Source organism: Chroicocephalus ridibundus, chromosome 8 (genome assembly GCF_963924245.1).
Source record: "Chroicocephalus ridibundus chromosome 8, bChrRid1.1, whole genome shotgun sequence".
Lineage (NCBI taxonomy): Eukaryota > Metazoa > Chordata > Aves > Charadriiformes > Laridae > Chroicocephalus > Chroicocephalus ridibundus.
The window spans coordinates 27,601,045-27,626,227 of record NC_086291.1 but is presented as its reverse complement, the minus strand read 5'-3'; the positions used below and the strand labels follow the sequence as shown (position 1 = coordinate 27,626,227).

Genomic DNA, 25,183 nt, shown 5'->3' with positions numbered 1-25,183 from the left:
CATACAACAACGGGGTCTGCGTGTTCACGGGGCTAAGGGAAATATCCCCAAAAAGTGCTACCGGAGGCCTGACACCTGCAAAGGGCCTCCCTATCCCGGGAGCCAGGCCCAGTGGCACGGCCACGGGGAGCCGGGGGACGCTGGGGGAGTTTGGCGGGGCCGAGGCCGAGGGGGTGGGACACCCGGCTGGCGCCTGGGCTGAGGGGACGGTACCCCAGGGATTTCAGGGCTGAGGGGAAGGGGCGTCAGAGGCGCCTGGGACCAGACCCCGCCGGTTCCCGGGCTGAGGGAACGGCTCCCCGCCAGAGACCCGCCCCGCCGCCGGCTCCGCCCCGCGCTGTGGGAGGGGTGGGGCCGCCGGGTGGGGCCGCCGCCGGGCCGCCCCGTTTCCGGTGTCATGGCGGCCGGAGCGCGGCGGCAGCCGGTGTTGGGGCTAGTGCGGGTGGCGGGGCGGCGGCGGCGGGGCAGCGGGGCGATGTGAGGCGGGGTGCCGCTATGTCGGGGTGTGTGTGGGGCGCGGCGCCGCTGCTGGAGGCGCTAGGCCGGCTGTGGGAGGTGCAGGCGCCGCTGGGCAGCGGCTCCTCGGCCTCCGTCTACCGGGTGCGCTGCTGCGGAGACCCGCGGGCCCCACCCGGCGCCGTCAAGGAGTTCGTGCCGCCCCCGCCGCGACCCGGCCCCGCTCGCCGCCCCGGCGCCCGCCCGCCCGCCGCCGATTGCGCCGAGTATGGCTTCCGCAAGGAGCGGGCCGCGCTTGAGAGCCTCCGCGGGCACCGCAACATCGGTAACGGCACCCCGGCACCCCCCGGGCCGGCTCGTCCTCCGGCCTGGGCGTTCCCCCATGGCTCCCCCCCCACTCTCCCAACCCCCTCTTTTAGGGGGACCCCGCAGGCACCCGCTATCCCCAGGACACCCTCCTCCTCCAGGGCGAACTGGTGTCTCCAACCCCCCCCCCGCCCCAACCAGGCAGGGGTATCCCCATCTCCTTGGGCAATATGGGTTCTCTCGCTGCCAGACTGACCGCTGCAAGCAGGGCTAGAGACCCCCAGACTAATGTGCCCCTTGGACTGCATTCCCTGGGTGGGCAGGTTTTTAGGTCTGGGCACCCCAAAGAAGCATCCCTGGGGTGGGTGCTTCCTGGTACCCCCCCGGGGCAGGCAGGGCTGGGTAACCCACCCCTTCCCGGGGCTGGTGGCCTGCCCATCACCTCCCTGGGGTGGGCAGGAGCAGGCAGGAGGTGGGGTCACTCCCTTGGTAGGCAGGGTAGGTCGCCCCAGGCAGGGCACCGCTTTCTCCTCTGTTGATCAGGGCTGCCGGAGTCACTCCACCAGGAGCCTATGGGGCAGCGGTGGGGGGTGTTTGCCCACCAGCCTGCCTGTCTCTGGCAGGACCCCCTGGGCTGCCTGCGTGGGTGGCAATGATCTTGGGAAGGGAGGAAGCCTGAGGGTCAGAGGCAGCTGCTGGAAGCCCCCAGGTTCACCTGCCAGATGCCCAGATGGAGCTCGGCTTCCTGCTGTGCTAGGTTGGTCATGGGAAGAGATTGTCGTGTCCCAAAAAGAGTGGTGCTACCTTCATTTTACCTACTGCGACCTGCTTATCTGCATCCTGGAGATTGTCCTTCTGAGCAGCAACACTCAGTTCTATGACTTTAGCAGAGCCTGGCAGAGTGTTGTGAGACTGGCCTGTTTTCCAAAGGCTGCAGTGGTGACCTGGCTGGTTTTCCCTTACTGCTTCTCTCTGGAGTTTGGTTCTCCATCTCTCTGAACATCACGCTGATGATGTTCACAGTGATGATCGCACAGAGATGAGCTGTCTCCTGCAGCTTTTGTGGTCTTCTGGATGGTAGTGGAGGGCGGTGGAGCATGATGACTCTAATTACTTGTTACCAATGCCTGTCTCTGTCTCACTGTAGTGACACTGTATGGCGTGTTCACCAACCACTACTCTGCGAATGGCCCGTCTCGCTGTCTCCTGCTGGAGCTGCTGGACATCAGTGTGTCTGAGCTGCTGCTGCACTCCAGCAACCAGGGCTGCTCCATGTGGATGATCCAGCACTGTGCGCGAGATGTTCTTGAAGCCTTGGCTTTCCTGCACCACAAAGGCTACGTGCACGCAGACCTTAAGCCACGCAACATCCTGTGGAGCGCAGAGGATGAGTGCTTTAAGCTCATTGACTTTGGACTTAGCTTCAAAGAGGGGAATCAGGTTTGGAACATGCTACTCTCGAAATAGTTGGCTCTGTGTTGACTTGTGTGGGCCTGTGATACTTTCGGCTGTAGGAGCTGACGTGACTTGATGAGAGTAGTAGCTGAGCTGGTGCTGAGGGTTTCCTGGAACAGGCTAAAATGTTGTCTGGCCCCAGAAACAAAAGCTCATGTTCCCGTTTTCTTTGCATGTTTCTGGTTTCTGTTGATGTATTAGCCTCTGTGCTACACATGACCACAAATTCCAAAGTTAATGATGCACTGAAAAAACTGGTGTCTCAGCTTCCTGAAAAGTTTGCTAGTTTTTGTGTGGCCAGATGAGTGGGAGCACACAGGTCTGAAGAATTTCCTTTTATCATCCCTTATTGTATGTAGTAGTAATCCAGGCTTCACCATCAGCCTCCCCAGTCATTATCTCTGGCAGCGTCCTTGTCTTTACTTGTCTTTACTTTCATCCTATCTTCAGCAGTTTCCCCTTTTCAGGAAGTCTGGATGTTTCTTTCCCATGTCATTGTGTTGATGAAAGCCCATACTCTGGTTGTGGGTATGCAGCGTTGATTCTTTACTGACACAGACAGATCTCTGCCTGTTCTACTCTGCTTGACCCTTTTGCTGGCCTTTCACTCCCTCTTCATGCTGTTGCTTTTTTGTTTTGGTGATACCGGGTTTCCTATGTTTATCCTTGCCCTTTTTAATCTCTTCCATGGCCTCTGATGAAAGCCTCGTGGAGAGCCTGAGGAGGTTTTCCTGTTGGCTTGATAGAGCTTCCTTTCACCTCTCCCTCTCCCAGTAACAGCCTGCAAGGGGTTATTAGTAAAGCTTTTTTTTTTATGAGGTAGCCTCTTAGCAAATTTGCCTTTAATCACTGGGTGATGGTCAGTAAGTCTAGTAAACGAGCTATGGTTTTTCTGTGCAGACATTGTCCTGGCTTGTCCCTATTCCATGCACTCTTTTAGTGGTTTTCAATTAGTATGCTTTTTTACTGGTTTACCTGGTATTGATGGTATAGCCCACTGATCTGTGAATACCAGAGGATTGTGTGGGTGACCTGTCTCTGAATTCTTTGGTACGTGAGCTGTTCTTAATGTTTGTACTTCTTAACTCCTCCATGTTGTTGTTCAGTTCTCCCGTGTTCTTGCTGAACGCTGGTTTGGGCTGGTAATCTGTTGCTGTCTGTCAGCAAAAAACATTCTCCTGGTATCCTGTGTCTAATGCAGGTATTTATTTCTTTTTAATTCAGGTCTGTGTTTTGCTGCTTGCTCTGAGTGTTGTCTTGTAACAGTTGATCAGGCGTTTTATTTGCTTCTATGATTCCTTCCAATCTGCTTTTTTCGGGCTGAGTTTTCTTTGCCCATTGTCTGAGATATGCTGTCTGTAATGGGCAAACCTTCTGACCCTGCTTTGAACGTGCACCAGGTGTCAGCTTACCCTCACCACCCCTGCCTTGGGCAGCAGCGTACCTGAATGATTTCCTTATCTGAGCCATGACTATTACTTGTGACAGCTCTACCAAGCTTGTCCTTGCATAACTTTTCCTGCCATTACTGTTTAACAGAGAATGGCTGTACATAGAGCAAGGTCTCAACCACGTATGTCTCTCAAAATGCTTTAGATGGTAGGAGTGAAGTTATGTCTTGTTCTTTTTGCTTGTGTCATTGACCACGGTGTTCTCTCTATCTCTGAATGTTGTTTGGTGGGGCTGCTAAATTGCTACTTCTGCCATGCTAGAGGTTCTGCTCTTTGCTGATAGGAAGAGGGAAGCTGATGAGCAATTTGTGTATCAGGTTTTTTTTAAGTTCATAAACACTTTTGAGCTCTGTTGCCTGAAAATGTCTTCTGTAAAGTTTATTTTCAATCGAGAACCAGATGATTTTGGTTTGAATATATTCCTCTGGTAAGAACTCCCGTTCTTGCACCTTTTCCAAGAAATAGGCTTACATATTCTTTTGTCATTCCTTGAGTCACATCAGTGTGTTTAAACTGAGCCCTCCTGTGTTACAAAGATACATCATGCAGTTTGTCTTTGGACACTTGTAAGACTTGCCCAGACAAAGCCACAGATGACTGATGGGGTATTGGTTGTGAGCAGGAGGCTGGACTGGAGACTTTCAGAGCAGTCCTGCCAGCCTGCACTTGCGTGATTCTGTAACTTCCTGTTTTCTTTTAAGCAGGCAGTGTGTGGGCATTTTATTTTACTCTGCCAGGCACGGCAGCTGGGCAGGTATTGATTGCTGCAGCGCTTCTGGCTGCGAGGGGGAGAAGGAGGAGGTGCGTGGGAAGCGCCTTTGATAATTTCTTTGTCTGGGTGTTAGGTGCCTGCTTCGCTCTTTTAACGTTTTGTTCCAGAGAACATCAGTACTTGAATAACGGCAGCTGTTACTGATCCTCAATGTTCAGACCAGGCTGTTTGTGCTCTTACGCAGCCAATGTGGGAGCACGTTGTAAGTGTTCGACCCTTATCCTGAAACTTCTAGCATCTTCTGGGCTTATGTGAGGTTAATGGGCGAGTCCACAGTGAGATGGTTTGTCTTCCAGACAGTCTTGTTTTATTCCTCATCAACGCAGCAGTATAGCGAGTTGAACTGCTGGCCTAACATGTCTGGCTGTACAATGCTTTCTGTCAATTTAGCAATGGTGTTTTGGTGACCCATTTCGAAGGACGTCTTGTGAACTGATTTAAGGATAGAGCAGAGAACCCGAATCTAGAAAGCGAACTTTTTCCATGTGTTTGATCTTCCGTAGGATGTGAAATATATTCAAACAGATGGGTATCGGGCTCCAGAGGCAGAACTGCAGAACTGCCTGGCGCAGGCAGGGCTCCAGAGTGAGACGGAGTGTACCTCTGCTGTGGATCTGTGGAGTCTGGGAATTGTTTTACTGGAGATGTTCTCAGGAATGAAACTGAAACATACAGTCCAATCTCAGGAATGGAAGGTGAGTGAGAGCTGCTGCAGGCATTCTTGTTTGCACCAAATTAATCCTTCTGCTTCCTGTTCATAACCTGAATTTGTAAGGTAGCACCTGGCAACTAGAGAGTGCTTCCAGGATTTCTGTCTAATCCTGTTACTTTGAAAGTTAAGGTTCCAGAGCTTAAAGACCCATCTGCCCTGTGGGACTGGAGTGTCTGAAAGGTAACTCTGTTCAGGTTACTGAAAGTGAAGGTTCCAGGAGTCTGTGTTTTGCCAAGATTTGGGAGTTGAGTTGCTCTGGCTGTAGTGTGTCATAGAAGAAAGAACAAAATGGATGGCTGATGGCTGCCAGCTGCAGCACAATGACAGAGGAATTATTTTGCTGGTTTTAGTCTAACATTAGCTCTAATTTGGGGATCTTCTCATAAGGCTATGTCCTGAGAAAACAAGAGGAAAGCTCTATGTTTTGAGCCTGGAGCCTGACTCTGTCCCCTGTTCTGTATGAAATAATTTTGTTTTGTGTTCTTCTTCCCAGTAAGAGTATCCTTTCAGCATCATAATGACCACAGTAACAGCAAATTTGCCTGCGCCTGGAAATTTCCAGCTTTCGTACAGGCAAATGGGAAAAACTTCATCTGATGTGGGCCTACTGGTTTTAATGTGTGGGGCCTGAGCATTGGGGATCTCTTACAACATGCCACAGTACCAGAGCCCTCTGCATCCAGTTCAGAAAATGATGGGATATTGCAAGCTTTGCACTAGTCTTTTTTTTTTTCTCCTCCCTAAGCACTGTTTCTTTTTTTTCCAGACAAACAGTTCTGCCATCATTGATCGCATATTTGCCAGTGAAGGGGTGGTTAATTCAGCCATTCCAACTTATCACCTCAGAGACCTTATCAAAAGGTATCTTGTCATATTTACTAACTGTTGCTTAAAGTTGTGGTCTTTAAAGTCTCATGCCTTGCTCTTGTTAACTTAGAGCCCATACCTAACACCTTCTTTTTTAATCTCCCTGCCACTATACTAGTAACAGGTGCATGCATTAGCAGAGATGCTTCAGCTCCTCTGATTTTGGCACAGTTTGGAGTAAGCATGTAAAGAATACCAGTCATGATGTTAATAATTTGCTGTTGCAGTGCTTTGCACTTCCTGACAATGAGGTTATTTCTGAAGAAAACTGGAGACTTTGCTGCTTTAGGGGAGTGTTGTCAGAAACAAGGGAAGGGGGCAGACAGTGCTGCTTCTCCACTGCTGTCAAGATTCAAATGCACTTGTGCAGGTCTCTACTGAGAGGTCTACCGAGGGGATTGTTTTCGCTGTCCTGTGACTCTGCTCAGAGGCTACAGAGTGAATGAGGACACAACTTGGCAGAAATACGATTGTGAGCCACTGGTAAAGCCGAGTAGGGGATGTTCTCAGGCAAGGCCTGGGCTATTAGCTGCTTTGAATCCCATTTGTGGAAAGATATGGGAGCTCCTTGGAGTGTGATCGCTTTCATGAGACTGCATGTGTGCCTGAGATGTGGGCTGAATGGCCTGGGGAAGTGGAGCTGGACCATGCGGTGTTCTTTGTGAACTTGTAAGTGCACAACTTCCATCATTTGGTGCTGGGGGACATCGAGAAGGAAAGCCTACTGTACCATGTACCCAAAATGCATTCAGGGAATCCTTCTGGTGTGCTTCAGCTGTGAATTAGAAGACGTGCTTCTCACTCTTCTCTTTGTACCATACAAAGACAGGGTATTCCCCTGTGCTGGCCTCCAGCCTGAGTTGAATTTGTTGATGCAGGAATGTTACAGGCAAGATCATAAGGGTGTCTTCTCTTACAGCATGCTTCATTGTGACCAAGGAAAGCGAGCCTCCGCTGAGAAGGCTTTATGCAGCCCATTCTTCAGCATTCCGTTTGGTAAGCTGTGCACATCACCCCTGTTCATGGCTTTCTCAGCATGTACTGGAAGCAGCACAGAGCGCAGTTAAATTGTGTTGTTTCTGGTTGTGGCCTCATTGCTGCTCCTTTGCTCTTTACGGTGCGTGACAGCCCTCTGCGATACCATAGCAGGTAGGTCAGAGCGATCCCTGTGCTCTCAGTGCTGCCCTGCCCCTCTAGCCCTGCAGGCTGTCACTTTTCCCTGGTTGGGCTGCCATTAAATTCTGCCCAGATCAAACTGACCAAGGGTGTATTGGCAGCAGCATGCATCTGGGGGGACAGAAATAACCAAAGTATTTACCTAATATTGTGACCGTTAAGGTGCTTTTGAAGACTGCAGTGCTATTTATGGTGACTGGATGTTTTTTCTTATGCCAAGTGTTTCCCAGTTCAGAGGCCAGGAATGTGAGCGACTAGGGCAGTGGCTGGTGGTGGCATCTGCTGTTGCCTTCTTTGTACAGGTTGAATAGTCCCAGTGTTCTCACTGTGTGAGCCAATTTTTGCAGTGACTGGCCTACCTCTTCTGGATGTGTGCCAGGTCACAGACAGACGTCACTGACATTTTCATCTGGCAGTTTTCTCTTCAATTTAATAAAATGGTGGTGTTTCCCGAGGACCTGCTCCAATGCGGGCTGCAGGTTATCATCAAAAGATGGGCTGAAACTGCCCTGTTTAAGCTTGTATCTCTCCCTGTTTTCTGTTCCAAAAGCAACATGATAGCATTCTCCAGAGCTTGTCTTCTTTCAGCACCACTGGTGAAGAGCTCTGCATCCAGCTTTTCTGCAGCATAAATTAATGCGTCAGGTATCCAGCTGCTGGCTGAGCTAGCATTTTCCCTTGAATCTTAGCCCTGCTTTTCTTAAGTTGCTTGGTGGACCTTCCAGTGAAGGCTGTTCAGTATTGCCTCTTGAGGTCATGTCAAGATATTGGAATTCCTGTATTAGGCAAAGGTAACAAACTCGTTCCTGTTTTCACACTTCTCTTGCATCTCAGAAACTGGGACTGTTGTAATCAAAGCCACCTTCTGTGGCTGAACCTTGCAGACAGTATTGTTTTAGAGCAGAGGGAATAGTATATCGGCCATACTTTCTGGTCTGGTTTTAAACGCGCAGACCTCTGACTGTACCTAGGAAGGTGCTTCTATGGTTAGTGCTACAAGTTTGTAGAACAGCTTCAATTTTTCTTAGTTCTCATTGCTGGTACTCTTCTTTGCCAAACTTGTACATACACTTGTCTGCACAAAGAAACATTTACTGTTGCTTTCCTAGGAAGTCAGAAAACGATCTGTCATTGCCTTTCACGATTTTTCTGTTTAGAGCAAAGACAGCTGAGAATGGCTTTCTTTGTCATTTACATCTAAGTCTTTCCAGTTCATCAACTTCTTTCCTGAGCTGCTTGCAGGCTCTGTGTTGTCAGTGTGGTTGATATCACCTGGCACTTCGAAGAGGAGCAGAAGGGCTAGGCAGAAGGGTATTGTAAGAAATGCATTTGTCACTTGGTTACAGGAAGACCAGATGGCTCTGAGTCTTAGGGCTTGATTTGTCTCCCTCTCTGAAAAAAGACACGTGAAACGAAGGACTTGAATAAAAGGGGCAGCATTTAAGACCAAGGCGACATTTAAATGTTCTTTCAGTCCCCAGTTCATCTCATGTTGTCTCTTGGTTGCTAGCAGTCCTGTGGAAGAATGGTCCCAGAGGTTCGCTTGGAGCTGGAACATGCCTGGTTATCTGCATGCAACACCTTTCTTTGAAGGGCTGTCCCTGAGCCCTGTCTGGGCATCGTCTAGACTGATAAGGCCTTTCGTACTCTAAGCTTTTCATAAGGACTTTTCTGTGTCAGGCGGGAGGAGATTTACAGCATGTGTGCTTGCCTGTCATCTCCTCTTGCACTATGAAATCAACATCGTCTGTCTGCGCCTGGCAAAGATGTCAGCTCCCTCATATGTATTGCGTGCTTAACTTGGAAAAGTATTTCCAAGGAAATAATAGCCTGCTATCTTTGCAAATGTAGTCAGAAGGCTCAGACTGGAGAATTGGAGCCATTTCTTCCCTTTTCTCTCCCCTCTCTCACTGTCTAATGGGAGAACTGTGAGGTACTGCTGTTGTGTTTGGCTACTGTAGCTGCCAATACAAATAGAAACATTAACACTCTCCAAGTACTGCAAGTTGGGCTCCCACATCTCAAATTCATGACTGGCCTGCCAGTCCCATTCGGGAACATGAAATCAAGCTTTTTGTCCCTGGAGAAATGACACTGTCCCTGCTGCTTTCAGTTTCTAGAGGAATGTGTGTCCTCTCAGACATGGCTCACAGTTTGGTTTCAGTTTGTCCACCATGGCTGTTTCCTTATTCCACAATAGTATCTATGCTACTCTGTTCCAGGCCATGCTGGAGCTGCTTGTTTTATAGATCCAACCGCCCCATGACAACAGGCAACATGTAAAGTTGTTCACAGGATCACTGCTCACCCACCTTGCAGCCACCCTCTTGTGGCCATGCCTTATTCTGTAGCACTGCATTGTTTAACTACGCAGTTTTCCCCATTTCTGTTGCAAGATTGTATGGTGGTCTTCAAATCAGTGCATTGACTGCAGTTGGATTTTGAAGCGGGGAAAGAAAAGGTATCCTAGAGAGCACTGAGGCTTGTGCCTTAGCAAAGCTTAAGAATTGGAGTTACGGAAGCTAGCCAGCCTGTTTTCAGCTTGTCTGGTAGCAGTAACAGGAGAGTCGAGTTGTAGAGTAGTTCTTTCCTCTTGCATCTCCACATATACGAGGCAGTTTGCTAAACTGTTGTAGCTCTTGACACACATCAGTTTCTGAATTTGAGCTAAGTAGACATAACTCTAGTCTTAATTTCTGCTAGCTTTGCAATTTTAAAAGCAGTTTCAGGTACTGGTCTCAGTATAATGGCAGAGTGCACTGAACACTTTGGAAGAGTCAGTGCACAGGTAAAGATAAATTGGAAACAGGCAGAATACAAGCTGTAAATGCAGGTAATAGTGGAGAGAAGCAAAACCGTACTGCAGAGAGCAGTAAGTTCTTCTGTATCATAGTGCATGTTGAGTCAACTTCCTGTTTTCACATTCTTTTGGACTTTGATTTCTTTTCTCTAATTCTGTGGGTGTCAAACAGCCCCCCATATCGAAGATTTGGTGATGCTCCCCACGCCCGTGCTGAGGCTGCTAAATGTTCTAAGTGATGCTTCTCTGCAGTGTGAAGAAGAATATGAAGGTTGGTGCAAGCCATACGATTCCCATGTAGCAATGTTGTTTTACAGACTCTGTTTTGTTTGTCTTTGGTGATGCAAGAGCAAGCAGAAGAGCAATTAATAGGCGCAGGAACAGCAAAGACCTGCTGAGCTGAGATTTGGTACTAAGTGGGTCAGCTGCACCAACAGAGAATAGACTAAAAGATTGAGACAGCAGAGATTGTAGTGAGTTCTTGAAGGATCCCAGATTAAGAAAAAAAAAAAGGTTTATTTTGATTTTCTTCTTTGGTTAAATACCCACAGACCTCATAATGTGTTTGTGGCTCTGATCATCTGCTGGATGTGCACAGGACTGGAGCCCAGTAGCAGAGATCCTCAAGTTTGCTGGGGAACTTATCCAAGATCTCAGCAGAGAACTGAAACATCTCATTGGAGTTCTTAAACCGTAACAAAAGGCAGATCATGTCAGTGGAATTTGCATTTCTGCTTGCTCTTAAATCCATGGGAGTGGCAAAAGCTAGAGAGCTCTGGGGATATGAGTTTAAAAGCTACGTCCTGCTCACGCAAAGAAGGGTTTGTGGCAGCTACTTTAGTTCCCCTCCTCCAAGAGCTGTAACAAAAAAAAAAAAAAAGCACAAATTCCAAATGTTTTTTTATCTACTGGAAGGACAGGCTTTGTGGGCAAGGAAAAAGACTGTCCATGTGCTCCAAACCCTGCTGTCAGGGATTCACTGCCTGCAGGTGTGTGTTCCTGAGCCTCAGTTTAGACACTTTGTCTCATTATGTGGCCGCTAAGCAGTGTCAGCTTCTGCTGTGGCACCTCTTGATTGTTTATTTTAAATTAAGAGAAAAAGACTATCTGTTGACTGAATGTTCTTGATGTGTTCATCTGTCTTTCATTTGTTGCTTGGCTTGTCCTAGTTTGCGAAATGAAAGACAACCAGCTCTTTTCTTTCTCAGATATCCTGGAAGACATAAGGGAGGAGTGTCAGAAATACGGACCGGTGGTTTCCTTGCTTATTCCAAAGGAGAATACTGGTAAAGGCCAAGTAAGTGAATGGAGGGAAGAGGCTATGTATTCCCATGTACACTCTATGTGCTGCAGGACTCCTGCTCAGCTCCTGGTGATCTGCTGGATGATGACAGAGCTAAAAATAGTTGATTATCTTGAAGGACAGCACAGGTTCTTTCCTGGTAATGTAAGGTTGCCTAACCTGAGAGGTCCCCAAACAGCTTTAGCAGGGAGCTGGGATGCGGGAGGGAAGGGGAGAAGCAAGTGGATAGGACATGAGGTGTTGAGGATGTAGAGCATCATCATACTTTCTCCTACCTCACCAAATATGCTGCCCTTAAAAATGGGGAGCAAGAGGTGAAATTCCAGTTCAGAGGTGCAGCTTCTTCCTTTTTAGCTACACTGCTATGGGCTCAACCAAGCATAGAGGGGAAGCATTTGTGAACTGTTTCCCTGGTTGCAGGGGTGGGAGGGGGTGGGTGACAAGCTGCACTGAAAGTCCTGTTTCTTGTCTCTTTCTTTCAGGTCTTTGTTGAATATGCAAATGCTGGTGATTCCAAAGCTGCCCAAAAAATGCTGACTGGAAAGATTTTTGATGGCAAGTTTGTTGTGGCTACGTTTTACCCACTGAGTGCCTATAAGAGAGGATATCTGTACCAAAACTTGCTGTAGGCAGTAGCAACAATCAGGAGAGTTGTCTTGCCCCTCTTCCTCACATGTTTTACAGTTGAATGTACAAAAGAGCTTCCTAGCCCTGCTTTTGAGTGATCTGTGAAGGAGAGATGCAAAAGACTTAACTGGGCTTTGAAACCTTTACTGCTGCTTTGTGATGTGCAGAGGAGGCCAGGATGGCTTTCAGCGTGTGCTTGTGTGTGTGTTGTGCTTGCTCGTTTACATTGGGTGTGTGGCTTTGCCCCGGCGGGTGCTCAGGTGCCAGGAGCGGTGACACTGGGAGGCTGAGCAGATCTTGGATAGCGCTTTTAAGTGATTTGAAATGAGACCATTTAAAGTCCTGGCCTTAGCACTTGACTTTACTCTGGAGAGAGGATTTCTTTGTTAAGCTTTCCTATAATGCATGTGCTCTTCTCCAGTGCTGGGGAGGAGGAGGAGATGGAGGGCTTCCCTGCCTTGTGTTGGTACCTATAGTAAATAAAGAACCAGAGGCACCACCCTCTCTAAACTAGACCAGGAAGATTTTTGAGTCTTCATGTCCCATAGAGCAGAGGGAGGCAGTGAAATCACATCTGCTGAGCCGACGGCATTACCCTGTTGCCGCCTCATGACCCAAGAAGAGCCATCCATCTGACCTGGCACAGGCGGTATATGCTGGGCTTAGGCACTGAGGGGTGGGTGATGCTGCCTGCGGTGAGCTGAACTTGCTGCTGTACCTGGGGTGGGCGGGAACTGGTGGTGGATACGTGTTGGCAGATCAGTGCCAGCCTCAGTCCCAACACAACCTGTAAGCACTTTGTAGACTGAGGTGATGTGAAAACCCTGTTGTGTGGAGTCATCTTTCTAGCATATGCCCTGTGCTGGCACTGATGCTGTCTAGCTCTGATGCCAAATCATCGGTAATACGTAAGCGTCTTTATGTGATATTTTTGGAAAGGAGTGCTACAGCACGCAGTATTCTTTGTGTCTCAGCAGGACTCCTGCCCTGCGAGTCTTCTAAAGAAAAGAACAAATATTTGTCTGTCGTGGGTCCCACACTTGGCTTTTGTGTTGTGCATTTTGGTTTTGCATTAACCCATTAGACTTGTAGATTAGAAGCACTGACACTTTTGGTCCTTCATAGGTTACACAAAGGGCCTGAGGCAATCTGAGATCCTGTATGGAAAGGGCTTGGTCAGTCATCAGGCTTGACTGGCCAGGAGAAGGGCTTTCCCAGTGTCAGGGACAACAGCCACGTGCTTTGGGGGAAAAAACCTGGGCGACCAGCATCACTGCTGCCCCCAGAGATGCTATTTGCTCGTGTGGCTTCAATGCATGGGCAGAAGCTCACTCAGGCAGCTGCAAGCATGGGGTAGGCCGTGGCTGTTTCCCAGGGGTGTGCAAACCCATATACCCAGTGGAGCCTCTGTCTGCAGCGCAGAACGTAGAGGGGGACCAGCGTATTCTGGCTTGCAGCTCTGGTACCAGTTTTAGTGAGGAAGAGAACCCTTGCGAATTCTTTTCCCCAGCTGAAATACTTGCGGGCAGCTGCCTGAACCACCTCTGACCTTTCCTGGAATAATACCTGAATTACCTTGCAGTTTACTTTCTGCATCTTGCTGATGCTGGACTTGCTGGAATCCTGCACTTAAAAGTTCCTCTTGATTTTTGCCCTGTGTGTAGTGTATCAGAAGATCCGGTCTGTTTTTTATCCAATGAGTTTTAAGGTATGATTTGCTGATCAGACTTTTTCTGGGGATGATGCTACTTTGGTGTACATAGCTGTAAAGCAGCTTTGCATAGATGGGGTGTGTGATTCATTGCTTTTAATTTAAGTGTCCTCGCAGCGAAGCACCTTTAGTGTATGGAAGGAGTTGGATGATTAACTGGCTGAGGGGTTTTCCTATGTGAAGAGCAGTGTTTAAAGTACTCTTAAGTATTGGTGGGTATTGACTGACCTCCTCAGCTCTGAGTTGTTGCTGTCCCTGGTGGGCTGAGCTAGGGGTGAGAGCACCTTGGCCCAGAATGTGTGCCTATCAGCTGGCAGAAGCTGATCTGAGAGCTCCTGCCCTGCTGAGTGCCAGCCCACGTTGGGACATGGGGAGCTCCCCTGGGTGTGGGGCATGAGGTCTGTCACCTACAGCAGTACCGGGACAGGGAGATGCAGGCCTGGCTATCACATGCTTTTGTCTAGGACTGAGAACTGCTCTGTCACTTTCCAGCATATCTCTTTTTGAGTCAGAATTATGCTTTGGATTTGCAGCTCATGATAAAGAGCATTGCCAGGATTAATCTTTAGAGAGAAGCTACAACCTGTTCCTGCAGCATGGTAGAGCTGTTCCACCAGAATTTGGCTGGGGTTTTGTTCAGTTGCTTTACTGGGAGCTAAATAAATCTTCAAGATGCAAACTCCTGCTACCAGGCTTGAGCACTGAGCTGGGCAAAAACCCCAAAGCTGCTTTTTTTTATTTTCCTCCTGGCAAGAGTTGAATATGTTGATCTCTGTCCTGTCACTGGATCCAGCCTCTGGCTTCCTTCTGCAGGCTGTGGGGTAGAGAGAGGTTTAGAAGCTGCTTGGAGCAGAAGTGTTTTATCATTGTCCCTCACCCTCTGCCTTCAAAGCCTTTTTCTGTCAAGCTGATGCTCACTTTGGTGTCTCAGTGATCTGGTGGCCTGGCATAAGTTTCAGCCCTGCTAAAACCTTTGTGTTTCTTAACTCTAAATTGTATCTGAAGTGTTGTGTGGTGATTCAGTCCAAGGCATCTGTCGCAGTGTGTGCCTGGATGGGCCTGGCTCTCCTTGTCTCCAAATGACTGCCTGCTTGAGTTGCAGAAGTGTTGAGGCTTTCCACTCAGATTCTTGCTGGGTTTCTCGGTCTGCGCTGCTGACACAGCTCCCTCCTAATAGCCCCAGTAGCACCAACCTACGTAGTCCTCGCTAGGTGACAGCTAGACGTGAAAACCTGCAGGCTGCCTTTGAGGGAGAAATCTGCTTTGAAGGGTGAAAGGGATGAAAGATGAAGCCTCTGGAGACAGCCAGGGAAGGCTGGCACTGCTCCGGTGGGATGCTAGGGCAGGCACCCGGCCCTTCTCCCAGGGAGGAGGCACTCCAGGGGGCTGTGTCCCCTGGGAGTGTGTGTGTCAATGGGGAACGTGATGGCACTCAGCTATTCCTTGGTGGTGTTTGGGTTTCATAGCTGATCTGACACGAAATGTCACTGCTAGGCGAAGAATAGCTGACCTTCCTCTGCCACTGATGTCTGTGTGGGAGCAATGAGGGAGAGAGAAAGTTCTTTGCACTTCCACCTACTTATATGCAAGGAGGGTAACTGGTATTTAAATCACTGGCCGAAGCACAAGTCAGCTTCGATGTTAGTTGTATTCCTAGTTTTAGTCTCACTGGTCTCCAGTCTCCTAACAACACAGCCTGAGCACTGCACTGCACCCAGGTTGTCCTTCCAGAGTGTTCTGTACTCTTCCTCCTGCCGTGCTGGGTCTGTAACCACGTGCCTCCCATCGGGTTAGATGTCAACTCTTGTATCCCGTCATGCACCGTTGCTGAGCAGATGTGTGCTTGATAACAGATGAATAATAAATGATGCTTCAGTACGAAGGCGGTTGTCCAGCATGCTTTCCTTGTGGGACCACGGGATGAATTGCCACGTAGCTGACTAAGTTCTCTGTAACCCTGTCTGGGGGGGGACAGGGCTGTGACCCAGCCATGGTGGCACTGGCATCTTGTGCTTGGCACTCATGTCTGTGGGGACTCGGTTGCTCATGAAAATCCTGGTGGGAGTGCTGAGGTGACCTTTGCCTGGCCAGAGCCGGCTGTGTCCCCTCTCTGTCACTGGGGGCTGTGCCTCCTGCCACGGCGCCGCTTATTCATGCTGCACAGGGCTGCTTTCCATGCGTGCTCTGGCGTAACGGTTCCCGAAGTTGATGTCATCCGGAGGGAAAACTGCCTGGGCTTGACGCGGGCTGCTCCCCTGGGAAAATGCTAGGAGTTGCACAACTTTCTGCAGGCGTTGGCAGTGCACAGCTCCCCAGCCCCGAGAGGACGCGGGGGCTGAGGCAGCGGCGGAGTGACAGGGTTTTTGGCCTGCGCTGATTTTTGTGCACCCGCCTAATTGTGTGGGTTTGGGGGTTTTGGTTTTTGTTTTTTCCCCTCGTGCCTCTCCCTTCTTGCTGCAGGAGTGGGGCCTCTGCTCCGCCCGCGGGGATCGCTGCCCGGGGTCTCCCTGCAGGGCCTCCCCCCGCCCGGCGGCGGCCCTCGCTTTCACGCGTGGTCCCGGCGCGGGGAGGACCAGCGGGAAGGGGTGGGGTTCTGACGGGAAGGTCCGCTCCCCGCCCCGTCCGGAGGCGACAGGCACCGGGGCCGCCCCCTTGCCCAGGGGAGCGGGGCGGAGGCGCTGCCACCGCCGGGTGGGGGGACCGGGGCCGGGCCCCGCCTGTCCCGGCGGCGGGATCGCACGCGCTGACGTGGCGGGCGTTGCCATGGCAGCCGCCGCCGCCGCTCTGATTGGCAGTGCCGCGGGGGGGGGGAGGTGAATGGGCTGCCACGCGCCCCACTCTCCCGGCGCCCATTGGGCCGGCGGCGGGCACCACGTGGCGCGGGGCGCTGACGCCGTGCCCCGGCAGCCAGTGAGGGCGCGGGACGTGCCGGCCGCCGCCTGCCATTGGTCGGCCCCGCGGCGGCGGGGGTCTATAAAGGGGTGGCAGGGGCGCGGCGGCCCCGCGGCGGCGGCGGGATGGAGGCGGCAGCGGAGGGGGACGAGGCTGCGGCGGCGCTGGAGCAGCGGCTGGCGGCGGGCGGGCAGGGCCATGTGCTGCGCTTCTGGGCCGAGCTGGGCGGCGCGGCCCGCCGGGCGCTGGTGGAGGAGCTGCGCGACATGGACGTCGCCGAGATCAACCGCTTCTTCCGCCGCGCCCGCGAGGATGGAGGCGGCAGCGGGGCGGCGGTGAAGCTGGACGGGCGGATGGAGCCGGTGCCGCGGGATGTGCTGGGCAGCGCCTGCCGCGACCGAGGGCTGCTGCCGCGCTGGGAGAGCCGCGGTAGGTGCGGGGGGCGGCGGGGCCCGGCGCGGCGCGGTGCGGTGCCGGCGCGGCGGGCCCCACGCGTGTCTGCTCTCACCCCCGGGCGCAGGGCTGGCGGAGATCGCGGGGAGCCGCGTGGCCGCGCTGCTGCTGGCCGGCGGGCAGGGCACACGCCTCGGCGTTCCCTACCCCAAGGGCATGTGTGACGTGGGGCTGCCCTCCCGCAAGACCCTCTTCCACCTCCAGGCCCAGCGCCTGCGGCGGCTGCAACAGCTGGCGGAGGAGCAGCACGGCACCCCCTGCCACATCCCCTGGTGAGCCCCCTGCCCTGGGCCCCGGTGGGGTCAGTGTCCCCTTGGTGTGGCATTGGTGGGACAAGGCTCATGGGTTGCTTTGGCAGGGCCCTCCATTGGCATCACCCCAGCTGGTGTTGGTGGGTTAAGGGCCCATGGGTTGGTGTTGTTCCATTGATGTTGGCTGGTCAAAGCCCTGTTGGTTGGTCTTGGTGGGTCAAGGTCTTGTAGGTTGTCACGGGCCCCGTTGGTGTTAGCAGGTCAAGGACACGTGGGCTGGTGCAGAACCCCTTAGCGTAGACCCTCTTGACACCAATGCTATTGCTATGGGCACAGCCTGTTGGGGTTAGTGGGTCAAGGCCCAGAGGGTGGCACTGTCAGGTCCCACATTATCAGTCTTAATCCTACAGCCCTTGGGAACATGTGTCGTGGCCCCTGTGGTCATCCTGCTGCCATGCAAGGCGGGGGTCTGGGAGGTAAGGGGCTATAAGCATGAGTTTGGTGTCATGGTGGGAGCTGGCTGCTGCAGCTGGGTGTCCCCCCCCACTGCACAGGGTATGGTAGGGTTGTGGAGATCCATGTTGCAACGAGCCCTTTGTTGGCTTGACAAAGAGGTGGGACTGCAGCAGGTCAGATCCTTCTAAATGTTTTGGGGGGGGTAAAAGTAGCCTGTCCTGGGTTTTACAGGCTGAAGCGGTTCCCCACGTTTGGGATGAGGGGTGTGAGGCCCTGCCTTTCCTCCCTGCTCATCGGGTGTCTTCTGTGCCGTGTCAGGTACATCATGACAAGCGGCCGGACTATGGAGTCCACCAAGGAGTTCTTCTTGAAGCATCACTATTTTGGCTTGAAGAAGGAAAACATCATTTTCTTCCAGCAGGGCATGCTGCCCGCCCTGGGGTTTGATGGGAAAATCCTGCTGGAGGAGAAGGGCAAGATTGCCATGGCGCCAGGTCGGTGGCTGGGAGCTGGCAAGAGGGGTGCGAGGGGGTGAGACATGGTGCTGAGGACAATATTTTGGAGCTGAAGCCTGTGCAGAGCAGTCTCACAGCGTGACGTGGCCCACGGGTGACGCAGGCTGGGAGTTGTCCATCTTGGCGGGGAGGACCAGGGTGGGGTATGGCTGAGCCGATGACCCTCGACCCTGGCTCCCTGGGGAAGGAGGATGAGCGCAAGTGGCTGACGGGACAGATGGATGTTGCTGTGGCCCCAACGGTTTGTTCCCTCCGCAGATGGCAATGGGGGCCTGTACCGGGCCCTGGGGGCGCACAGCATTGTGGATGACATGGAGCGGAGGGGCGTGCAGAGTGTCCACGTCTACTGTGTGGACAACATCCTGGTGAAGGTGGCTGACCCCAGGTTCATCGGGTTCTGCTTGGAGAAGGAAGCAGACTGTGGGGCTAAGGTATGGTTTTGGGGGCAGGCAGGCAGGGAGGCACTGCTTCCCCAGAGCAGGGTGGGGTCTGTCCTGCTCCTTGTCTGGGTCCCTGACTGCTTACCCTCCCTTTGCCAGCTTGCTGCAGCCAAGAGGGATAGCTAAGCACCAGCAGCTCACTGGTGGACTAGCACATGCTGCCAGAGTTCCACCTACCCGTTGGGTCTGGCATCCCAGGGGATGTGGGACATCACTGACCCCTGCCTGGTGCTGCTCCCGTCCTGCCTTGCACAGGGTTGTGACATTGACAGACCCTGGGCTTACAGGTCCCCTGGTCACTGGGGCCAAGAGCTGCCAGGGAGCCCCGTGGGGCTGCCCGGTTCTCACCAAGAGGCTGGGCAGCTGTTGTCCAGGTGGCTGTGGGGAGAATGGCCAGCCGGGATCTCTGCCACAGGCTGACAGCTGTCCCCAGCTGTGACATCCTGGGCACTAGACCAGGATACAGTGGATACAGCTGACTGCTGATGCTGAGTCCAGCCCAGTGTCTCACGAGTAGGATGTTGCACGCACAAAACTTTACTTAAAGGCTGGGTTAACAGCTAAAAGGGTGTGCGATTGTGTTTGCCTTGGGCTCGGCTCTGGCAAACAGGTGAGAGGACTTTGTTGGCCTTGAAGCTTTCCCTTGAGCTGGGAAAGGGAAAGCATTTCCTCCTTCTGGCCCAAGTGAGAGAAGGAGGAAGTAAACCCTAGCATGCGGAAAGGACAAAGCCCTGTGTCCCTACACACTGCCCTGCCGTGGTGGCAGTTGATGGGTAGGGATTTGCTGGGGGGGCCCCATGCCGAGAGGGAGGTGTGTGGGGTGTGAGGAAGAGGAGGGAGGTCAGGTGTGGGGGCATGGCTCTGCTGAGCCAGCAGGCTGCTGCTTGCGTGTGGCAAGCCGGCTGTTCATGTGCGGGCTGGGTGCTAAAAATATCCGTGCCCTCTGCCAGCGATATGCGGGCTTAGCGCCAGGTCCTGCCTGCGCCCTCTTGCTGTGCCTGACACCCTGTCAACCAGCCCTGCAATCTCTTCCTCTTCTGGTCACCATCGCCAGAAGCATCTGGGAGGGGAGGGCTCCAGCATCCCTACCCCTGCACTATCCCTGCTGTCCTGTGCAGGGAAATGCCTCCACGGGGACAGCTAGATACAAAGGAGTATATTTGAAGTGCAGGGCCTTGGGGGTCTTGGGTCTTTCCCTGACAGTGCTTCCCTTGGGCAGGTGGTGGAGAAGACCAACCCCATGGAGCCGGTCGGCGTGGTGTGTCGAGTGGATGGTGTCTACCAGGTGGTGGAGTACAGTGAGATCTCCCTCGCCACTGCCCAGAAACGGGGCCCGGATGGACGGCTGCTCTTCAACGCAGGCAACATTGCCAATCACTACTTCACCACTGCCTTCTTGAAAGATGTAGTCAAGTAAGGGCCTGCCTGGGTGCTGCCAGTGTTCCGGAGGAGGAGCACTGGTGCTGAGTGGAGTGGGCTGCCTGTGCCTTGCTTTCTGCTGGTTAAGCTCCAGCTATTTGCAGACATGCTGGGATGAGGCCCACAGGGTCTGGTCCTTGGCTCCCGTATGCGCCCCTAACTGCTTCCTTTCTGCATGGTCCCTTACTCGAGATAAGGTTTCCCCTGGCCATTGCTGGTGGCTGGTGCCAGAGCCTGGGCGTGTGGGGCCGTCCTCTCCTAGCTGCTGTGGGCACGAGCAGCCCATGGCTGGGGGTCAGGGGAGAGCGGATGTCCTGCCGCAGCAGTGTCTGAGCTGGGGGGCTGGAGATGTGTCTTGCTCAGGTGAGTGACAGCTTGCTTTTGGCCTGTTGTAGCACTTACGAACCGCGTCTGCAGCACCATGTAGCTGAGAAGAAGATCCCCCACGTGGACATTGCTACAGGGCAGCTGATCCAACCCGAGAAGCCCAATGGGATCAAGATGGAAAAGTTCGTCTTTGACATCTTCCAGTTTTCCAAGTACGTCCTTTTCTCTCTCTGTGGGGAACAGGCTGCTAGCTGTCCCTTGGGCAGCTCTGAGAGCCTCTGAGGAGGTACCAGGACTGTGCCCACTGGTGATGCCCCAGGGTCGGGACAGGATGCCAGCTCCTGTGCTGCTCAGCAGCAGTGAATGATTGTGCCCTGAGATGAGCAGGGACATAAGCAGCAGGAGGGACAGGTGCTGTGTGCCTCTTGCTCGGCTGAGCCCTGCTCCTGGGCCAGAGGAGCATCTGCTGACCCTACAGCCCAGGTCCTCCCCTCCCTCCTTTGTGGCTGTGAGGACAGCCCATGGGTGTGGGCTGGGGGGGGTCCGTGGCCCCAGCTCAGCCACCATGGCAGGGGAGAAGCCAAAGCGACAGGGAGCAGCCATGTTTCCCAAACCTGACTCTTCCATGCCCTGTTCTCCCCCGCAAGGAAGTTTGTGGTGTATGAGGTGCTGCGTGAGGACGAATTTTCTCCTCTGAAGAACGCAGACAGCCAGAACGGCAAGGACAACCCTACTACAGCCCGACACGCCTTGATGTCCCTACATCACTGCTGGGTTCTCAATGCTGGGGGGCACTTCGTGGATGAAAATGGCACACGCATCCCTGCCATCCCTCGGTGAGTTGCTGCTCCTGCTGCTCCTGCATCCTTTTTGGGCTGGATATAAAGCACTGGGCAGTCCCCAGCCCTTCTCCTTTTCAGCGCTCCTGAAACCAGCATTGCTGGAGCAACCAGCCATGGGTCCCTTCTCCCGCATGGTCCATGGGGCAGAACTGGGTGCGGGCTGGGCAGTGGCTGTAGGAGGGGTGCTTGTGCGGTCAGCAGGAGCTTTTCTTCTTGATTCAACACCTATGAACCGAATCCTGCTGGTCCCCATTGCACAGCCAAGGTTGCTAGTGAAGCCCAAGCATGCCAGGAGATCCATGCAGTAGCCAGGCTGGGGTCGTGGTGTCCCACAACTGAGAGACCTCCCACCACCTGTGTTTGGAGAACAGCAAACCCCAGACGACTTCTGCCCATTTTTTTCCCACCCTTGCTAACCCTTGTTTATTCCCACATAGTGTCACAAACGGAAGGTCAGATGCCACCCCAGCAGATGTCAATGACAAGTAACTATACCGTGCAGCGTGCGTGGTGGCGGGGCTGTGCTTAGGTACTAATGGGCTGTAGGCATAGCAGTGTGCCAGGCTGCAGTCGCTGCGATGGGTGCGTGCTGCTGAGCAGGCACCTGTAGTGACTAACAGAGCCAGGGGGCTCGGGACCGCATGCTGGGAGCGGGGCATGTCTTCCTACAGGACCTCGCAGATGCTGTTTCTTATGGTGGCGGTCGGTTGGCAGCATCTGCTCCCTCCTTGGGCTCCTTTCCGTAAAGGAACTGTTGGGGGATAATTGGAAGGGGCTTGTGCCATTGGTACAGATGCAGGGCGGCTGGCAGCCTGCTGCTGACTGTGCGCAGCCCCCAAAGGTCACTCTGCAGGCGGGATGCTGTTGGGAAACACGCTGGCCTGTCCCTTCTGTGACACTCCCTTGTTTTTCACACCACGGCATAGCACAGCCTGGACTGATCTCAGCCAGTCTCGTAGCTGGAGACGCCTGCTGTCTCCCGGTGTCCACCAGGCATCCAGGCGGATTGAAACAGGATTAAAAACATTTAGTACACATCAAGCAGGCTTTGATGTAACATGTGCAAATCTCAGCGTAGGCGGCCAGCTGTGCTTTATGTGACTTCAGCTCTTGAGTTTTGAAGATCCAGACCATGACACCAGGGAAAGCCCCTGGCTCAGGGCTTAAAAGTTTACAGAAGTAAATGTGAAAGTTGACAGAACTGCTAAAAGCAACTTCTGTAATAGCAGTGTGTTCTGTAGGCACAGGGCACATCTGTGCGGCTGGGACCTAGAGCTGGTGAGTGTAAATGACTTGCAGACTAAGCAAGCTTGTTACCTCCTCGCCTTCAGGAGAAGCCTTCAGTAGCTTCTGGTGCTTTCTGGTGGATGCACCTGGGGTCTCTGTTTTTAATTCAAGACTCCAAGTGCATATAACTAGGCCATAACACTAGTTATAATGTAGGATGAAGGATGCACTTTATCATGCATTTATCCTTCATTGCCAGTTAATGGCAATGCTTGGTTTGGTGTGGGTTTTTTTTTGGTTGGTTGGGGTTTTTTTAAACAATTATCTTGAAATTAATCCAACTTCAAGGCAAACAAGTGTAAGGGCTGGGCCAGGATGGGTGAGCTTTATGTACTCACAGCTGGGACACGACGGGGCTGAGCGGGTGTGTGGCAGCAGGGACGAGCTTTGACCCGGGTGAAGGAAGCGTTGTCTCAGGTGGTGTCCTGCGGTGCCTGTCTGGCTGCGGTGGCGAGCGGGTGTGAAGGGGCACCCTGGGATGCTGCCGTGGTTCCTTGTCAGCTTCGCATGGCTACACTGCCTGGCCAGGCTTACACACGAGCTGGATCCAGGGAGCATCCAGGGGGGTCCTACAAGGGCTGGTGGCAGCAGGAGCAGGGTCAGGGACCCCAGCGGGGTCAGTGCTGCTGTGGCTGTTCTCAGGGCCAGGCTGTGGTGGGCAGTGCTGGTGTGGGTCTGCCCTTGTCCTCACCAGCTGAGGTTTGCGTGCAGAACAGAGGAGCTTAGACAGCTCATCTAAGAGGCAAAGGCAGGAGGAGCAGGCAGTGCCACAGCGAGTTTTGCTGAGCGAGAAGACAGGCTTACCCTGTGTCCTCAGGTTGTGCAAGGTTGAACAAGGAGTGTGTTCGAAACAAGACCTGTTGTGACCAGCCAAACAGGAAGGTGCTGCGAGTGCAAGGAGGAGGAAGGGGTGACAAGCTTGCATGCAGCATCAAATATAGTGGGACTGTGGTCCAGGCCGGGGGTGTATGCGCTGCTGTAGTTGCACACATGGAAAGGCCCATAGATCCTCGTTAAAACTGCATCTGAAGCTTTCTTCCCTTTCAGTCACTGCTGGTATCTAAACCTTAGCTCGCACCTCTGTGGAGAGCACGCAAGGCTTGACTAACCCAGGGCAGCTCTGCGCTGGCGGGATCTGCGTGGGCTGGCAGCCACCGGTGCCCCTGACAGCCACTGACCCCCCGCACTGGCTTCTGTGAGATCTCTGGGCCCCATCCGCATCCCCTGGTGGGATGTGGCTAACCCTCCTGACTTCATTTTTCTCTGTAGCTTAAAGGATGCAAACGACCTGCCAATCCAGTGTGAAATTTCTCCCCTCATCTCCTACGGAGGAGAGGTGAGTACTGGCTCTCTGGAGCCCGGGTGCCCTTGCAGACTAACTAGGCAGGTGGGGAGGCTGGCGGGGGTAAGCCACAAAAGTGTGACTTGGATTCATTGTGAAGCTTTTTGAGGCACTGTCCCCCAAGCTGCCTAGCACAGGAGGGGACCAGAGCCACCTGCAAGCAGCTCAGCAGGTCAACAGAGCAGATGCTGCGTGGTGCATTCCTAACGAGCTGCTTCATCCTCCCTTAGGGTCTGGAAAAGTACGTGAAGGACCGAGAGTTTCGCGCACCTTTGATTATTGATGAGGATGGGATCCACGAACTGGTGAAGAACGGGATGTAGCAGCGGCATGGTGCCCAAGCTGGGCTGCCCCATCCCGCCTGGCGGGCTGTGAATTCAGAGACATAAAGGTTTATAGCTGTAACTGGTAGGGGCTAATCCCGCTCGCTCTGGCCCTGTGCAGAGGAGGATGTAACCCACTCGGTTCTTGGCATGTTGTACGCTTCTATTTATATTTTAATTTAAAAACCAAACACCTTACGGATTCCCCTGCCACAAAGCACAGCTATGGTGCTGCTCTTTGCGCTCCAGGCTGTGGGCATTTATTTTTAAACATGTATATAGTAATAGTCATTGTACATGCAGAGGATTTTTATGGTACTGGGCTGGGGTTAATCTTGAATTTTTATTTTTCTCAAATCTACATGACTATTTTTTTTAATAGTGTCCTTGTCATTGCCCATATCCTCCCTTTTGGTCATCCTTTGTATGTTGCACAACTGGAAGCACCCGATTAAACTCTGAGTCCCTCCTGTGTGTCGTCTGGTGTTGTTTTAGTGATGGTGGCTTTCCGCAGAGGCTCTACTCATAGACCAGAGGTCCGACTGAGTCACACCAAGTGCCCCACTGCCCATCCCAGCAGCAGGAGCTGCTGCCTGGGGGTGTCGCAGGCAGGTCCTCTGGCCCGCAGTGCTCATTGGTGATGTTTCTGGAGGAAGTGAAGGGCTGCCTTTTCTTGGATTTTCACGAGTGCTGGCAAGCCTTGAGCAGGTAGGAATGGGTGGGTGCGTGATGCCGATGGAGCACTCGGGGTGAGACCAGCCTGGCACGGTGCCCTCCAGCAGCATCCTGTGCCCTCCGCTTTTCCAGGGAGGGCTCTTCAGCTCCTGCCAGAGCCCACTGCCCTGAAGGGTGGTGTCCCCGTGCCCTTGGGCAGAGCGGCTCTGCTGCCTCCTCTGCTTTTTGGGAGGGGACGTGGTGCTTGGCTGGTTCCTCTGCTGCTCTCAAGTCCTGCTGCAGCCCCTGGGGCAGGGTGGCATAGCCGCCCACTGCCCTGCAGCCC

The 25,183-nt window shown here is 53.0% G+C and overlaps 2 protein-coding genes across 3 annotated transcripts; both read left to right on the top strand.

Annotated features, from left to right (window-relative positions):
* The first annotated feature begins 370 nt into the window (after positions 1–370).
* On the top strand, positions 371–15,518 carry UHMK1 (U2AF homology motif kinase 1). Its single transcript, XM_063343474.1, has 8 exons — positions 371–781; positions 1,910–2,202; positions 4,944–5,135; positions 5,919–6,013; positions 6,939–7,015; positions 10,168–10,266; positions 11,204–11,292; positions 11,781–15,518. The coding sequence occupies exons 1-8, from the start codon at positions 496–498 to the stop codon at positions 11,925–11,927; spliced, it is 1,278 nt and encodes a 425-aa protein (XP_063199544.1). The 5' UTR covers positions 371–495; the 3' UTR covers positions 11,928–15,518.
* A 1,102-nt stretch (positions 15,519–16,620) lies between these two features.
* Positions 16,621–24,655, top strand: UAP1 (UDP-N-acetylglucosamine pyrophosphorylase 1). Of its 2 annotated transcripts, XM_063344515.1 has the most exons (10): positions 16,621–16,957; positions 17,049–17,253; positions 18,007–18,182; positions 18,462–18,634; positions 19,863–20,056; positions 20,458–20,601; positions 21,037–21,225; positions 21,669–21,716; positions 23,788–23,854; positions 24,091–24,655. In XM_063344515.1, exons 1-10 carry the CDS (start codon positions 16,654–16,656, stop codon positions 24,181–24,183), a joined length of 1,593 nt encoding a protein of 530 aa, XP_063200585.1. In that variant the 5' UTR covers positions 16,621–16,653; the 3' UTR covers positions 24,184–24,655. The 2 variants fall into 2 exon arrangements, with proteins under 2 accessions (XP_063200585.1, XP_063200586.1); XM_063344516.1 differs by lacking the exon at positions 21,669–21,716.
* The last annotated feature ends 528 nt before the right edge of the window (positions 24,656–25,183 follow it).

Excerpts from the sequence above, each read along its gene's own strand:
- UHMK1 (XM_063343474.1), top strand. The coding sequence starts at position 496 with ATGTCGGGGTGTGTGTGGGGCGCGGCGCCGCTGCTGGAGGCGCTAGGC. Across the intron at positions 5,136-5,918 it reads TCCAATCTCAGGAATGGAAG|ACAAACAGTTCTGCCATCAT; the intron begins GTGAGTGAGAGC and ends TTTTTTTTCCAG. Across the intron at positions 6,014-6,938 it reads CTCAGAGACCTTATCAAAAG|CATGCTTCATTGTGACCAAG; the intron begins GTATCTTGTCAT and ends CTTCTCTTACAG.
- UAP1 (XM_063344515.1), top strand. The coding sequence starts at position 16,654 with ATGGAGGCGGCAGCGGAGGGGGACGAGGCTGCGGCGGCGCTGGAGCAG. Across the intron at positions 16,958-17,048 it reads GCCGCGCTGGGAGAGCCGCG|GGCTGGCGGAGATCGCGGGG; the intron begins GTAGGTGCGGGG and ends CCCCGGGCGCAG. Across the intron at positions 18,635-19,862 it reads AAGCAGACTGTGGGGCTAAG|GTGGTGGAGAAGACCAACCC; the intron begins GTATGGTTTTGG and ends TCCCTTGGGCAG.